Source organism: Manis pentadactyla, chromosome 16 (assembly GCF_030020395.1).
Source record: "Manis pentadactyla isolate mManPen7 chromosome 16, mManPen7.hap1, whole genome shotgun sequence".
NCBI classification, from domain to species: domain Eukaryota; kingdom Metazoa; phylum Chordata; class Mammalia; order Pholidota; family Manidae; genus Manis; species Manis pentadactyla.
The window spans coordinates 10,845,861-10,861,374 of NC_080034.1; the positions used below are offsets into that span (position 1 = coordinate 10,845,861).

At 42.0% G+C, this 15,514-nt stretch overlaps 1 protein-coding gene and 1 long non-coding RNA gene across 4 annotated transcripts in view; one reads left to right on the top strand and one right to left on the bottom strand.

Annotated features, from left to right (window-relative positions):
* ADGRB3 (adhesion G protein-coupled receptor B3) overlaps window positions 1-8,341 on the bottom strand; it is a 669,309-nt gene extending 660,968 nt beyond the window's left edge. For 2 of the 3 annotated variants that reach the window (XM_036916256.2, XM_036916253.2), the window contains exons 1-3: window positions 8,185-8,341; window positions 6,633-6,798; window positions 4,752-5,523 (exon numbers count right to left, since the gene is read on the bottom strand). In XM_036916256.2, coding sequence (XP_036772151.2) covers window positions 4,752-5,508 — 757 coding nt within the window. In that variant the 5' untranslated portion in view covers window positions 5,509-5,523; window positions 6,633-6,798; window positions 8,185-8,341. The remainder of the gene's footprint in view (window positions 1-4,751; window positions 5,524-6,632; window positions 6,799-8,184) is intronic. The other variant, XM_036916255.2, reaches the window with a different exon arrangement.
* A 1,075-nt stretch (window positions 8,342-9,416) lies between these two features.
* LOC118927722 (uncharacterized) lies at window positions 9,417-14,725 on the top strand. The gene is made up of 3 exons (XR_005030935.2): window positions 9,417-9,698; window positions 9,943-10,124; window positions 11,135-14,725. It is a non-coding gene; the product is annotated as an uncharacterized LOC118927722 (long non-coding RNA).
* Window positions 14,726-15,514: the final 789 nt, after the last annotated feature.

The following is a 15,514-nucleotide window of genomic DNA, read 5'->3' on the forward strand; positions in this document are numbered from 1 at the left end:
ATACTAGAGCCAGAAGAGCCAGAAGAGAAAAACACAGAAAGAAATGAAGACAGTTAAACAAAGATAGAAATTAGCCAATTTTCTGACCACAGTTTTGTAAATAGCCATGTGTAGAAAAGTATTAATCGTTCAACTTTTAAAAATAAATATATATGAAATGAAAAATATTTCTTAATGACTCCATTCTTGTTCTTTTAAAAATGTTATTAAACAATACCTTGAAATCAAGAGCTGGTATAAATAATACATTAATGGAATTGGAATGCTATAAATGGTAGCATCTTCCCTAAAAAAAAGTAAAAGTGGCTGTTTTCCTAAAATGATGTATTTTTACTCTTTTGATTGTAATCAATATATTGCTTTCTTACTGAGATTTTTTTTTGTTTTATTCATTTAGCAGCCACTCAAACCAATATTTACTGAAGCTCTGTGAAGACTGTCCTAGGCAATTCAAAGACCCAGTGTTTATTCTTGAATAACTCCCAAGTCTAGTGGAAGGAGATGGAAATATAAATGAAAATACTATGCAATATGATAAATGCGAGAATGGAAGTACAATATGTGCAAAGGACTATGGGATCCAGCCAGTGGGCAGAGAAAACTGTCAGGCTCTGGGTCTTCAAGGAACAACTGATTCAGTCTATCTCTCTAGGCCCTGATAAGGGGTGTGGGTCCATGGCAGTCATCTGCAAAGGAAGCAAGACCAAAGGAGGGTAAAGAAGAAGGTGAAAGGTGACAGAAACAAGACAAAAAGCACAAAAGCTGAAAGAAATAAGAACTCTTAAACTGACAAGCACAAACTACTCTAGAGGACAAATATGTGCCTAAAACCGTAAACACACACAAACACAGGCTAGATTTTACACAGTCGCATAGCGAGACTTCCCTTGGGTGATAGAATATCAAGGATTAGCAGAGGCAGAATGGAAGGACAAATGAGTATGTGTGTTCCGATTTCCTGGAATCTATGCAGGGATCCCAATTTCCCTTCACATAAGTAGTGCCATTGATGTAAGTAGGGAACAAAGGTCCCATTAAGGTTTATTTGTGACTTAGATTCCCTCGTGTAGAATCTTTCTGCCAAACCTGTTTTAATTACTTATTTTAAGTGAAGTAGTAAGAGATAAGATCTTAGATCATCTTTTATATTTTGGTATTACAGTTCAGATCATCTTTGGCAAAGAGTCCTATAAAGCATAGTAAAGACTTTGTGAATAGACACTAGTCTCTCCCCAGACTTACACTGAAAACCAGGTAAACATTATTTGACTTTCTTTTGAAGTTATCTATACTAAATGTAGGTTTTTCTTTTACATAACTGAAATATAACATAGCTAATTTTAAAAGGCTTCCTTTTGTTGATTTAGTTTCAAATTGTCCCATAAAAATTGAGGAATGACATCTAAGTTTCTATAATCACATGCTATCCTTAAATAAGTCAAATATAATCCTAAAAAAGAATATACTTAAGTGCACTAATGTTTAACATTTTAGTGAAGTATCAGTCCAATGGTTTACAATATATTCAAGATAACATTTGTAATTATTGGTGTTGTCACGACGAATAGTAATAGTTTTCTTCTTGCTGTTTCTGGCTATGAAATTCTTCAGTATATGAATGTATTATTAACGAACATGTTAGTAGAACTCCTATCTCAAAATCAACATCCCGTCCTTGGGATCCTAGAGTTTTCTCAAATGCTAACTTAAATATGATTTTGTAATTCCACTGAACACTTTAAAAATATTCACCATTTGGCATACTTTTGTTACCACCATCAGCATCACACAAAAAACACAAAACAATCTAGAATTACATCTACTGAGGGTAAAGGCCCTTCTGTCAAATTTGTACCACTTCTATGATGTAATAATAAATCTGGAAAATATTTCTACTCAAGGCTTTCTTATTACAGTGAATAAATGGGAGTCAAAAACTATAGAGAATAATCTTGTACTTACTTATTTCCTTGATGACCTACAGGATAGTTTGATTATGTTTTCCACAGGAAATAGATATCATAGAGTAATGCAACATATAAGTGGGATATTTAAAGCTTCATTTTAAAAGCTTGGATTACATGTTACCATATAAAATGTAGATATATTTGGAATAAAATTAGATACGAGTAGCACAACTACATCTGATTAGTAACCTCAAGTCATGTGAATATCTTTAAGAGGTAGTTTATTTGAAATGGAATTAAAATAATTCTCTCACAAGAATTTTATATATCATTTATATCAAATATTTAAGATTTAATATACTTTGCATAAATGTGGTTCAATTAGGAGCCTGCAGATTTCCACATTCCGATCCTACAATGCAGCATAGCCAAAAAAGGTCTTCTCTGAATGAGGTAAGGAGGGCTGTATATGTTCTGTAAGAATTGCTTACCAATGTATCAGTTACAATTATGTCATCAAGAATTACTTATCCTTACCCTCCTGACTCAGAATACCTAAACAACTAAAGAACACTAATTTAGAATACAGAGAAGATAAGCGGGGTAATTTTACCGACATTGCATGTATTCTCCCATTATGTAAACTTCCCCTAGTTCAGTTCTTCTAACATGTTAAAAAATGTTAGTATCAGATATTTGTGGAGGTATTCTTTTCTCACTTTGCCAGCTAACTAGCCAAAAGAAATATGCATTCTAACAAATGATTTCTACATCTCACATCTCATATCATCCTTACTCTTAGCCATATACAAAACAAACTGCCATCTAGTTCAACTTCTACAAATCTCAGCACTGTCTTAATCCACAGTTCATGATCATGACCAGCAAAATCTTTGACAATCATGTTTAATGGGCACACGTCTTCGGTTTTGCTTTTGCTAACATTCACAAAGGAGGGCTGTGAATCTGGGCTCAGTTTCCTCTTGTCATCAGCAGTCAATATGATGATAGCATTCTAACTACTGAAGAAGCAAATTCTCTAAATTCTATGAAAACAGTAAAACTAAAACTAGTTTCTGGTGTTAATTGTCTTATTAGCTAGCTTGTAACATTACATTTTCTGTGTGTACTGTAGCTTCTTATTCTAGGGGACACTAATTAGTTTTAAATGGTGTTAAATACCATCCCTGCAGTTGCAAAGTGCTTCTCTGGGATTTTTACTAGAGAAAAGAACTCCTGTAATTTAAAACCACTTTGTTTTCTCCAGTCACAGCTGTTTGTAAGACGCTGACCTGTAGAAATCTAAAGGTTTTTCACCCCCTCTCTCATTGCCATTAGTCTGCATTCAATTTCCAACACATCCTTTCCCCTTGCACTATTCCTCTTCCATAATTCCCAGCCCCCTAACTGCTCTCAGCAGAGAAATCCCATTTAGCTAGTTAAGCCCCCTCCCTCTCTCCCTCCCCACCCCACCCCACCCCCATCACAAAGCCTTGGCTACCCCTAAAGAAAATTCTCCAACAACGTGTCAATTTTATATTGGCCACAAAGACAACTTCTGTTGGGGGAGGGAGAGGAAAGAGGGACTGGAGCTTGGCTGTCCCTTTCCACAGACAGGGATCTTTGTGGCGATCAGAAAACATTTCCTGCATAAAAAATCAACACACTCTCTGGTTGCAGGGATGAGGAGCAAGAACGAGTACGTATCAGCCGTGTCCTCAAGCAAATGAAACACATCTATTAACCTTCCAAACAGGAAAGTCGTTTTCTCAAAATATGTCAACTTTCTTGCATTATTAAACATAACCCACCATCTCAAATCCTCTGGTAGCTCCCCCACTGGGGACTGGGTGAAAGCCATAAATCACTCCCCTACTTTCTTTTTCCTCCGCATTTCCGTTGCACTGTTTTTTTCCCATCTAGCTCGTCTGTGACACGCTCCCCTCGCCATATAGCAACAGGGCCCCAAGAAGATAAGAGCAAAAATCACGACAGAGGGGTATCAGGTCTTACAGGGTCAGCCAGTGCTTTAATGCAGCCCCGCTCCCCTGCCCGCACACGACTTCACAGCCAGGAGACCCCAGAGTTTATGCCCTGGGGCTTCTCTGGACCGGAGAGCGAGCAGCACGCGGGATTTATGGTGTAAGGCACCTTAAACAAAATCCGCCTGTGGAGGAGGGGGACACCCTTGTCTTCACGTGTCAGGAAGTCATTTGGTCCAAACAGACTTGCTGTTGAGTTTGTGTCACCTTTTGGTCGTGCTGCCCAATTTCAAATCTGGGTTCAGAGTGAGGCGGGGGGCGGGGGAAGGGAAGGAACGGGTGAGAAACTGAAGGGGACTTTTTACAGGGCTGGAGCATAAGGGGCAAGTCCACAATCCATTTCACAGGGGGCGCGCGTGCGTGTGCGTGTGCGTGTGCGTGTGTGTGTGTGTGTGTGTGTGTGTGTGTGTGTGTGTGTGTGTGTGTGTGTGTGTGTGAGTCTCCCCAGGGACTACCGAATAATGCCCCCCGCCCCTTTCCCTCGCTCCTCACCAACCTCCAGCACAAATTGGCTCCACGTTTTTGCATTTCTTTTCTCCCGAACGTTCTCCCTGCACATGCAGGGCATGTTATTGAAAACCATCCCATTCTCACCGCTCCATCTCTAAAATCTTGAATCTTAAATCTAGCTTGAGACCTTTATCCGTGAAGATGACAAATCAAATGAATAAAAGACGCTCGAGTTAAAGGAGCACCGCTTAGCCTTGCGGATGGAAGCGTGTTTAACTCCGTGCCCCAGGGGGCCCCCCTTCCCTTCCCCCTTCCCCCACCCTCCCTCTCTCCCTCTCTGCTGGGCACTTACCTTCTTTGGGTGGTCGCTTGGCCTCCCGGGTAAGATTGCAGACCTGGGTGGTTTGCAGCTCCTGGGTCAGGCAGCCCTCAGTCTGCTCATTCAGGGGTAACACCACATTATTTAACAAAACCAGCGACTGGTCGTCGATACCCCACTCTCCCAAATGCTGAGGGCAGGTGCATTTCGTGTACATGATCCCGCATGATTCTGTTCTCCCATTTTCTGATTTCAAGCAGCTCTCCAACCAAGTGCATAATACATGGCAACCGAACTGGCTTGGGCTCACCTTGTTCAATACCAAAAACTCAAAAAAAGATTTCTGATCTTCTTCCCCTTTTTTCTGTAATCCTGGGAAATCGGCTGGAAATACCCGACGTATTTGAATAAAATTTTTATCATACTGTAGAAAAACGAAAGCATTCTTGGAATTGCAGAGTTGCATTATAGAATGATTCTTTCTTAAAAGATCCTTTATTTTTTCATGGGAAAAGTGATCAAACTGGTAAGCCAGGAGGGAAAAGTTAGAGCAGCTAAGGTCCTTTTTGGAAAATTTCAGGTAAATGCTATATTTGGTTGGATCTGGATTTTCCAGCGTCCAAGTGCAGTTTGTAAAGTTTTTAGGAAACATTTCACTTACAGAATACGATCCATAAATGACTCCCTTCACCAGAGTTGAACACCAGAAGTCTTGGGCAGCATTAAATCCAAACATAACCAGGAGATAGGTGGAAAATATATAAATCAGCAGGTTACGAACAGCCTTCATCCTATGTCATTTGGCCTGTAAAAATGGCAATGAAAGTAAAATCCAAGTAGGAGTCTATGCGCATTGAAAAAAGAAACTCCTTCCAATATTACAGCCAGCTGTTTTCAAGATTTCAGTAAAAAAAAAAACCCTTTTTAAAAGAAGGGCAGGTAATTTTTATTTTATAACGCTGGAAAATTATGTTGCTGTGAGAACAGCGCCCTCACGTGGTCACTCACAAAGGCCAAATTCTCTACATTCAATTTTAAAATAATATTTAATAGATCATTAATAGGAATGCTCTAATTTATCTACCAGGATTTCCTCCAAGTGCGTTACGATTCAATTAAAAGAAAAAATAAAAATGTATTTTTTAATGTCGTAGCCTAAATGTTAATGCTTGAAATATTTTTTACACGGGCTATACAATCTTTTCTCTCTCAATCCTCTGCCTGCAGTAAACATCAACCCACAGAATTTAATCTGATAATCTGGCAACAGCTGTCATCACATTATTTCTTTTCTCTTAAATGTGAAAAGTAATTACGATAAATGATATCCACAATTTTAAAAGCACAAACGATAATTTGTTGCAGATGAACATTGTTTCCCAAATGGCCCTACTTGTCTTTGCAGGGGCCACCATGTGAACTGATGGGGAATTCCTGGGCAGAAACACCGGCATTCGTGTGGATTAATAGCATTTTTAAACCTTCATCTGAGGAAGGGGGCACAGATGGGGAGATACATAGGGAAGACTTGTTGTTCGACATCACCACTGAGAACCAGGATTTAAGGCAGTCATTTCAATGTGACATGCCCCCTTGGGGTACATAAAGTGGATCACTGTATTAGTATCCGTCTCCATAGGCGATGTCAGTGAAAAATCCCTGAACCCCAGGAACTGAGCTGGCTTCAGTCTTTTAAGCTTTTTTTTTTAAAATTCAGGCTATTTTACCTAGAGTTATCTATTGTAATTTAAGATTTACACATGGTAGATAAAAGACATTACCATATTCTTTCCTAGCAGATTTCGATGATTTAATTGCTCCCTTTCCTACCAACAGCTCCAAAGCTCCTCTTCTTTTCTTTTCTTTTTTTTTAACCTGACCTTGCATAATAAAGTAATCCTTGGTTATATTTACCTCTGTAAGTTGTTATCCAAAAATAACTTGAATTTTTTTCAGCGTTAACCTTTAAGAAGTTATTTCTTAGAATAAATGACACTGCTTTTTTGTTTAGCCTTTGAGCTGAGAAAAGTGATGCCAAGTTAATTTTAAAAGTCTTTAGGCTGCAGTCTCTTCCACTGTTCTGTAAACAGAGACAGACATACAGACATATAGATAGTTAAGAGTTTTCATGTCTTTGCCTGGGTCCTCTCTGAACCAAAGGATAAAACCCTCCTTCCCATTGCATAACCACACACCAACACATGCACACAAAATCAAGTGACTGGAGTCCCTGAAGATAGATCTGCATTTTTCCAGATCATAATTCAAGTTCTATGTCTCGATATAGGCAAAAACAGCCCCAACTCTAAATCTCCCTCCATAGCAGCAGTTTAAAATAACATCAGAACTGCTGGGACTATCAAAAACAGTGTTCTCTGTTTCAAGCAGGCAGCTCAATGCAGACTGCATGTTCTTCTTGAGAAATTAAAGCCAATGAGCATTTAGAGGTTAAAAAATAAGGAAAGTTGTAGGAAATTCTGGAAATAATTTCCTTTTTTTTTTTTTTCTGTAGCACTTTGCAGGCAATGCAGGTCTGCGCAGTGTTCGCCAGGATAGAGTGTAGGCGTTGGGAGCCAATGTGACAATAAGCGTCTAAATTAGGAATTCCATCCGTGAAAGGGGGCTTCATTTTATAATGGGTAACTGAAAAAAGAGGTCGTCTTTCTTTCCCTAATGAAATCCGGCACTTTTGCTTCCTTTTATTTGACAGTGCATGTCTGCATTGCTGTGCTCATCAAGGATTAGAAAGAGTGCGGAAATAGCTGATTTCACTGTCAAGCTTGCTCAAGAGAGCCCCCGTAGTATAATGCTCTTTATTTTCATGATTAAACCTCGGTGTAGGAAGTCTGGCTTTATTCTAAATAATCAAAAAATGAATCATTCAACTCTGCCCCCTCCCCCGCCGTCCCCGACTGCAGGGCCAGTTCAAACAATTGTGTTTTCACTCCCGAAGAGAGAAAGGATGGCGTGGGGGTGTCTAAGGGCTGGCCACCGAGGGCTCAAGGATGTTGTATTGATATATTTATTTATTTCTCTCCCGCTAAGAAGCAAACCGGCGTTTAGTTTTGCTATCCTCAAAACTGATTTTCTGGGTGACACTTTAGTTTAGTCGAACATAGACGGCGCCATCACTCCACTGAATTTTTCCCCCGTGGTAGACCCGTTGCCTCCCGTTATCTTAACTTCCTTTTAGCCCGAAATTTCCCCCCATAAAATTACCCCAATCACACACAACCGGCAGATCTAGGTGCCCCTGCCTGTTTCTTCCGAGCCAGCGCATCTCATGAAAACCAGACTTGTCTAACTTTTCAACGTCGGCGTTTAAGTCAATGCAGACAGTCGGGTGTGCGTGCAGCCCCTCCAGCTGCCAGCAACAGCCTTGCTTCCCCTCGTCCTCCCGCCGCGAACACCCAGCCTCCGGCGGCCCCCGGCAGAGGGAAGGCGACCCCGGGACCCCCTTCCTTACCTTCCACTCCAGAAAGCCCAGGGACGCTCTTGCTCTAAGACACCAGCGCGGGGACGCGTCCCGGCAACAGCGACGGAGAGACGCCCCTTCGGTCCCAGGCACCGTTGCCCATTTTCCCCGGCTCGGCTTCAGAAATCAGTATTTATTTTTTTTAAACGCATACGTAAGAGAAGCAAAGGATTGCGGGGGGAGGGAATCAAAGAGGGGAGGACGGGGAGGAAAAAAAGCCCCCAGGACCCCGGAGCCTGACGCCGTATCCAACTGAACCGGACCTCCAACGCGGCGGGGGAGCCCCCCGAGGAGAGACTCCGAAGGAACAAAAATATGCAAGCGGCTGAAGAGCGAGGGTCCGTTCCGCCAAATCCACCCGCGACAAGCCGACCAGCCCAGAGGCGAAGGGAGCGCGGGGACGGGAAGCGAGCGGCGGCGGCGGCGGCCCAGGCGGCTGGCCGGGCGGTGGGCTTGTCGCGCGAGCGCCCGCGGTCGGGCCGCGCAGCTGGGGCCCCTGCGCCTTCCCCGGCGCGCTCGCTCCCTCCGCCGCTCCGCGCAGGTGCCGCGGGCCGCCCGCCGCCGGGAGAGGGGCGCCCTGCGCGGGCGGCGTCGGGACGGTGAGTGCCAGCGAGGAGGGCGGCGCGGCCGGCGGCGGGGTACTCCGGCTCTGTCTCGGGGCACGCCGGCGCGCGGGGCTCGCTCTGCCCGCTGCGCGCGTGCGGGACGGGAGGACGCGCGCGTGAGGCAGGGGGCGCGCGCGAGGGAGGGGAAGGCGCGCGTGAAGGGGGTCGCGTGACGGTGGGGGCTCGCGCGCGAGGGAGTGAAGAGGCGCCCGTGAAGGCGGCGCGCGGGCGGCAGGGGCTCGCGCTCCCCGGGGCGCGCGGGCGAGAGGGGGCGTGGCCGCGCGCCGGCCTCCCGCGTACTCGCGGCGCGCGCCTCAGAGCGGGGCTCCGCGCGGCTGGCGTAGACTCGACGCGCGACGCGTGGCCGCCGCGGAGTTGCGCCCGCTGCGCGCGCGGGCGGGAGCCGAGCCTCCGGGAGCGGCGGCCCGAGAGCCGGAGCCCGGCGGGAGGGGGAGAGGGCTGCGCCGGGCCCTGGTGCGCCCGCGCGCCACGGCCGCTCAGAGCCCGCACGTCCCGAGAGCGGCCCTCCCTGCGGCGGGAGGTGCGCGCGCCCTCCGTTCCCGGCGCCGGGGCTGGCGGCGACCGACGGTAAGAGCGGCGCAGTGGGACGCGAGGCTGGGGGCGTGCGGGCGGGAAGGTGCTTGGGGAGCTGGGGACCAAACACCGCACTTGATCGTGTTTCTCTTTCAGCGCGGACTGTCGCAGCCGAAGAGCTGTCATTTCAGCCCCGGGATTCCGACGAGTGGACCCGGTCCCCCGCGGAGGGGCACCTCTCATCCCCGAGCTGCTGCGTGTCTCCGACTTGCAGCAATACTAGTTTTTCTCCGGGAGGCTGTAATTAACATCTTATTTGTTCTGGCCAGATACAGGCTTTGTCAGGACCGCGGTGCGGCCACCGAGGTTGGCATCTCGCGGTGCTCGGTGCATGGCAATGGGGATCATGGGTCTAAACTTCTGTTTTGTTTTCTTATTGTAGCTGATTTTTTTCCCCCCAAGTTTCCCTAGTAACAGGTTTGAGACGCGGGTGGGAAGAAACTAGAGAAAAGGGGAGGAGAAGCGATTAGATTCTTGATTAAGCAGCAAAAAGGATAAATTTTCACCCACTCCCCACCTATTTTTTTTTCTTTTTTTGCCTCCTGGACAGTTGACTGACAAGTATTTGATGAATTAGTTTCAGATACATGCTGCAAAAGGTCATTCGCCTACTATGTCCCTACTTGTAAACGCAGTTGGAGGTTTGCAAAACAAGTGCTCAAACAGTGCGGTGATGTGGTGGGAGGAGACCAAAATAGGTAATTCATATCAAGTGTCGGACTCTTCCTAAGGGTGAGTTGCTTGAACGGTAGGTCAAGTTGAATAAAACAATTTTTCATCGTTTTCTCTCCTAGTCTCCCTACGTTTTTTCTTCCCTTTGTCGTTCCTCCCCGCCCCCCCCCCCACATTCCCACCCTCAGGGCAATTGCATAGCCAAGAACCTCATTTGAAAAGAGGATCATCGTGAGAACAGGAAGGTGCTGATGATCTTTTATTCACCGGAGTTGTTTGAAATATTAAAATTGCTCCTTTACTTTTTAATACATATTAATAGGATGACCCTCTTCAAAGCTTTCTCTTGTAGGACAAGCGTTCAGAATAACACCCGTAGGGAAAAGAGTTAATCATTCCCCGTCCAGCAGGCTCTCACCTTGTTCCAGGAAAATCCACTGCCTGAGAGCTGCTTGGGTGGCGTTTTAGTTTTGTGTCATTTTGGTCATTACAATATTTTATATTCACATAAGTGATGTGAAAGGAAAAAAAGGTTCGTGTCCAGGGCATAATCCAAAATAACTATATCTTAAGCAAACGCATTTTCTTTTAAAAATAAACATTCAGCATACAATGGAGAAACACATTTAATTTATTTCATCTTCCTTAGAGATTGTAATTATGATGCTTGTAAGATATTATGGTCCTGTTATTTTGTCATAGAAAAAATAGAGATTAGTGACTTTTTTTAATGGGGAAAATGAGAATGTTTTTGAATAATCAGTACATAAAAAGGAGAGGAAACAATGTGAGGTTTAGATATGCTTCTATTTTGCATCAACTGGTTTCTCACATTATCTTTGACCACTGTGATTTTTGACGTGTCTTAGAAACTCATGTCATGACACAGTGACCTAAGAAAAACAGCCAAAAGGGACAATTTAAGAAGGCTTAATCCTAAATTGAAAGGCACGCTCACTCCGAGGGTCATTTATATTTAGATAGAATGCAGGGCTGGGTCAGGGAAAAAGCCACCTTTAATAAAGCACTTCACCCTTCACACTGTTTCCCATAACCTTCATAAATTGCAGGCTACTGACCTGGCCTGAAGATGATCCTGCTGGGGTATATTTATAGAAGGTGATTGTGGATGATAAATATGCCAAGCAAGACACCATCTCCAGTAACCCCAGGCTCGTCTGACTTCCTCAGGGGGTCATAATCAAGAATCACAAAAAGAACCATATATGCAGAATCTGGTCTGTGGACCCTGACTACAGCACAATCCAAAGGCCAAGGAAGGAAGAACCACAGCGATTCATGTCTGCACCATGATTCGCATGAAAGCACTGCTGGCACATTGACCCACCAACAGAAAGAGCAGCAGTTACACCCTGCAGGCAATCTTGTGTCCTCTCCTCCCTATTGAGATTGGCCTGTCTTCATGTTTTAATACACTGTAAAATCACCATTTCAAATTATAATGATCAGCTTTCATTGGCCTCTTTCACAAGTCTGTGTGTGTGTCTATGTATATATACAAATGCATATATATATATATATATATATATATACACATACACTTATTTTACATATATACACATTATATATATGATACCTACACCTATATATATAAATAAAAGTACATATACATATATTTAAATTGCTACATGTGTTTGGGAGGACGGTTTCACTATGTTGCTTAATATTTCTCTTAATAAAATGAAGTATTCTCATGCCAGCATTGCCCAATTAATTGTATAAGCTAATTTTCATCCATGTTCCTTGCCAACTTTTGAAAGGACTATCGAGTGTTAACACATCAAATACAGACTTGTATTTTCAACTGGCCCCATAGTATATGAAGTGAAAGTCTTTCAAATCTCTCTCCTATTACGTATACATTTTATTAAGATTACTTTAGAGAAATGAGGTTTCTAAGTGTAATTCATCTCTGTTCTGTTGCCTTTTTTTCTTGCTAAGTTTAGTCCTCTACATTTGAAAATGACCCCATCCTTCAAAATCGTTGTATAAAATTCAGCTATCACCTGCATAATTCTCAGACTTAAATCATTAGAATATGTTCACTCAGTTTTAGAAAGTGTTTTCTCTCCCCTCACCTTTTCTCTCATAGTATTTTTGGTATTACTCTGTTACCACATTCTAAACTTTATAATTTTCCTACAGTAAGGCTTTAAGAAGCACAAATAAATTTGTAGATTCTTCCTTCTTCAATATGCTCTAATTTTTCAATATTTAATGTCTCCAACATACACACACAAAAAGGCTTTGGAAACCACTAATTCCACAATTAAAGGAAATTAATAACTTCAATAAGAACCTGAACTAGCCTATTATTTACTATAATCAACTAATATTTTAATATATTCTGTTAATAAAATGGTCAAAATATTACATGATTAAATTGTTATGAGTACATACCTTATGTTTAAAATTAGCATATTTACAGTGAATTGAAATAATTTCTTTTTCTCCTTTTCCTCTGCTCTTCTGCCTCCTCAACTTTCTCTTCATTCTCCTCCTTCTCCTCTCTTTCTTCCTCCCTATTATTATTAAATAATGAAGTCTCTCAGGAACTCAGTTGATTTTCTTGGATATCTGTCAAAAAACAATTTGACTATTTTTTACTTGGACATCCTGAATAGAAAGTACGTGGAAAAAGTAGTAAAAAGTAAAGGGATAGAGCAGAGGACAGGGATATGTGGTATGATGGTTCTCCTGGGTTAGTCTAAACTTGCCCCACTCCAGGCATAGCCAGAGTTATTTTTAGTCCAAAGAGTCTATAAAGTTAGTATATTTAGCCATTATCTTTAATTTCTAGAATTTCAAATGAACTAGAAATCAAGATTCTTCATTTTTACCCCTGAACTTGACACTAATTATATACCTGACATGGACAAACAGCTGTAGACTGTCCAGATTTCAGCCTCCTCGCAGGAAAGGGTCTGACTAAATACTTTTTAAGGTTCTTCTGGTGTCTTCTAAATAAAAGAAAGTATCTCATAGGAAATAGAAGCAATGAGAGAAAAAGGCAACAAAACCCTAGACTAGGAAGAATCACAATTAGTCCATGGTAACTTCTGCTCTGTCATGATTTTTAAAACCTCTGTAGTTTTATCACTTTTGCTTTGTAGTTTTCCTTCCTTACTGTCAGTCAGCCCTTGACATCCTTATTCTTTTCTCATTGTGACCAATTTTTTTTCTTAGATTGAGTTCCCACCCTACCAATAAGTCTAACAAGAACTAAACCTGCAAGGACAACCTTATCTATTGAGCTTAATCAGCACGAGAGTTTGAGGTCCATTGATCACTCATTATTTCCGAACTCTTGTGTCTCTCCAGCCTTGTTCCTTGACAGTCCGGATCCACTAATCCCTACTATTCCTCTTTTTGCCTGATTCTCCCACTTTGCCTTCTGGATCTCACTCTTCTGCACCAACACACCCTCTTGCACAATGTTCGTTCTGTACCCTCTGTTGGCTGAGACCTGCACTTTTGTGAAGATGTGGCATCTCTTGCAACCATGTCAAGTAGAAGTCACTTAAATACCTGCTTCTTCCATCAACATGAATGACGGTGTGTGGGGACACAGGAACAGTGACTTTACTCTCCACTGCTGGTTTGAAATCTTTACTTCTCATGACATTTTTTCCTTAGAAGTTATACTATCTGCCTTTACCAACCTCACTCCTCCTTGCTATCATCTACCATCTTCCAAGTTTTTTCTTTTTCTTTTTCAGATTCTTTTCTTTTATAAAATTATAGTTGACATAAAATATTATGTTAGTATCAGGTGTACAACATAGTGGTTTAATAAATTATATATTATGAAATGCTCACCACGGTAAATATAGTCACCGTCTGTCACCATGCAAAGATATTACTTTGGGTAGTTATGAATATTTTAATAGTATTAATTCTTCCAATCCATGAACATGTTATATCTTTTCATTTTTTTGTGTTGTCTTCAATTTTTTTTTTTTTCCTTCAGTGTCTTATAGTTTCCAGACTACAGGTCTTCCACCTCCTTGGTTAAATTTATTTTTAGGCATTTTGTTCTTTTTGATGCAATTGTAAATGGAATTGTTTCTTAATTTCTCTTTCTGTTAGTTCATTATTAAAATAAAGAAACAACACATTTCTATATGAGATTTTTGAACACTGCAATTTATTGAATTCATTGATTAGTTTTAGTAGTTTTTTGGTCAAGTGTTTTGGGTTTTCTATATACAGTATCAGGTCATCTGCAAATAGTAGCAATTCTACTTTTTCCTCACCAATTTGGATGCCTTTTTTTCTTTTTACTGTCTGTTTGCTGTGGAGTACTCCAGTACTATGTTGAATAAAAGTGGTGAGAGGTGGCTTCCTTGTCTTGCTCCTGATCTTAGAGGAAAAGCTTTCAGCTTTTCACCATTAAATATGAAGTTAGCTGTGAGTTTGTCATATATGGCCTTTATTATGTTGATGTATGTTCCCTCTATACTCACTTTGTTGAGAGTTTTTATTATGAATGGATATTGAATTTTGTCAAATGCTTCTCTGCATCTATTGAGAGGGTCATACGGTTTTTATCCTTCCTTCTGTTAGTGTGGTGTATCACAGTGATTGATTTGCAGATACTGACACTGTCCTTGCATCTCTGGAATAAATCCTGCTTGGTTATGGTGAATGATCCTTTTATTATTTTTTAATTAACTTTGCTAATATTTTGTTGAGGATTTTTGCATCTATTTTCATCAGGAATATTAATCTGTAATTGTCTTATTTTGTAGTGCCTTTGTCTGGTTTTGTATCAGGATAATGTGGGCTTGCAGATGGCCACCCTCTTGCTATTTCTTCACTTGATGGTCCCTCTATGCCTGCATACCTCTGGTGTCTCTCGGTGTGTCCTAATCTCCTTTTTCTAAGGATGTCAATCAGATTGAATTAGGGCCCACTGTAGAGGACCTTCATTTTAACGCAATTACCTCTTTAAAGACCCTATCTCCAAAGACAGTCACATTCCAAGGTACTGGGGGTTAGATATTTAGCTTATGATTTTGGGTGAGGGATGCAATTCAACCCATAACACATATTAACTTAAAATAATAACAATAATTTGTTTTCATCATATATATGCAATCTGAGGAGGGTTCTGCTGGTGGGAAGGCTTGTCTCTGTTCCTTGCAATGTCAACTGGGATAGATAGACTCATACGACTGGAATTCAGGGTTGGCTGTTGACTGGGGTCTCAGCAGAAGCTGTTGGCAGGTGTCAGTCCCTCTTCACCTGGGCCTCTCCATAGGGCTGCTGGATCTTCCACACATCATTGCAGCTGTCTCCATGAGTCAGCATTCCAACATACAGGAAAAGAAAGCTGCCAGTATCTTAAGTCTGTGTCTGGAAACTGGCATAGCATCAAATCTGACGTTATTCTATTCATGGAAGCAGTTACTAAACTTACCCAGATT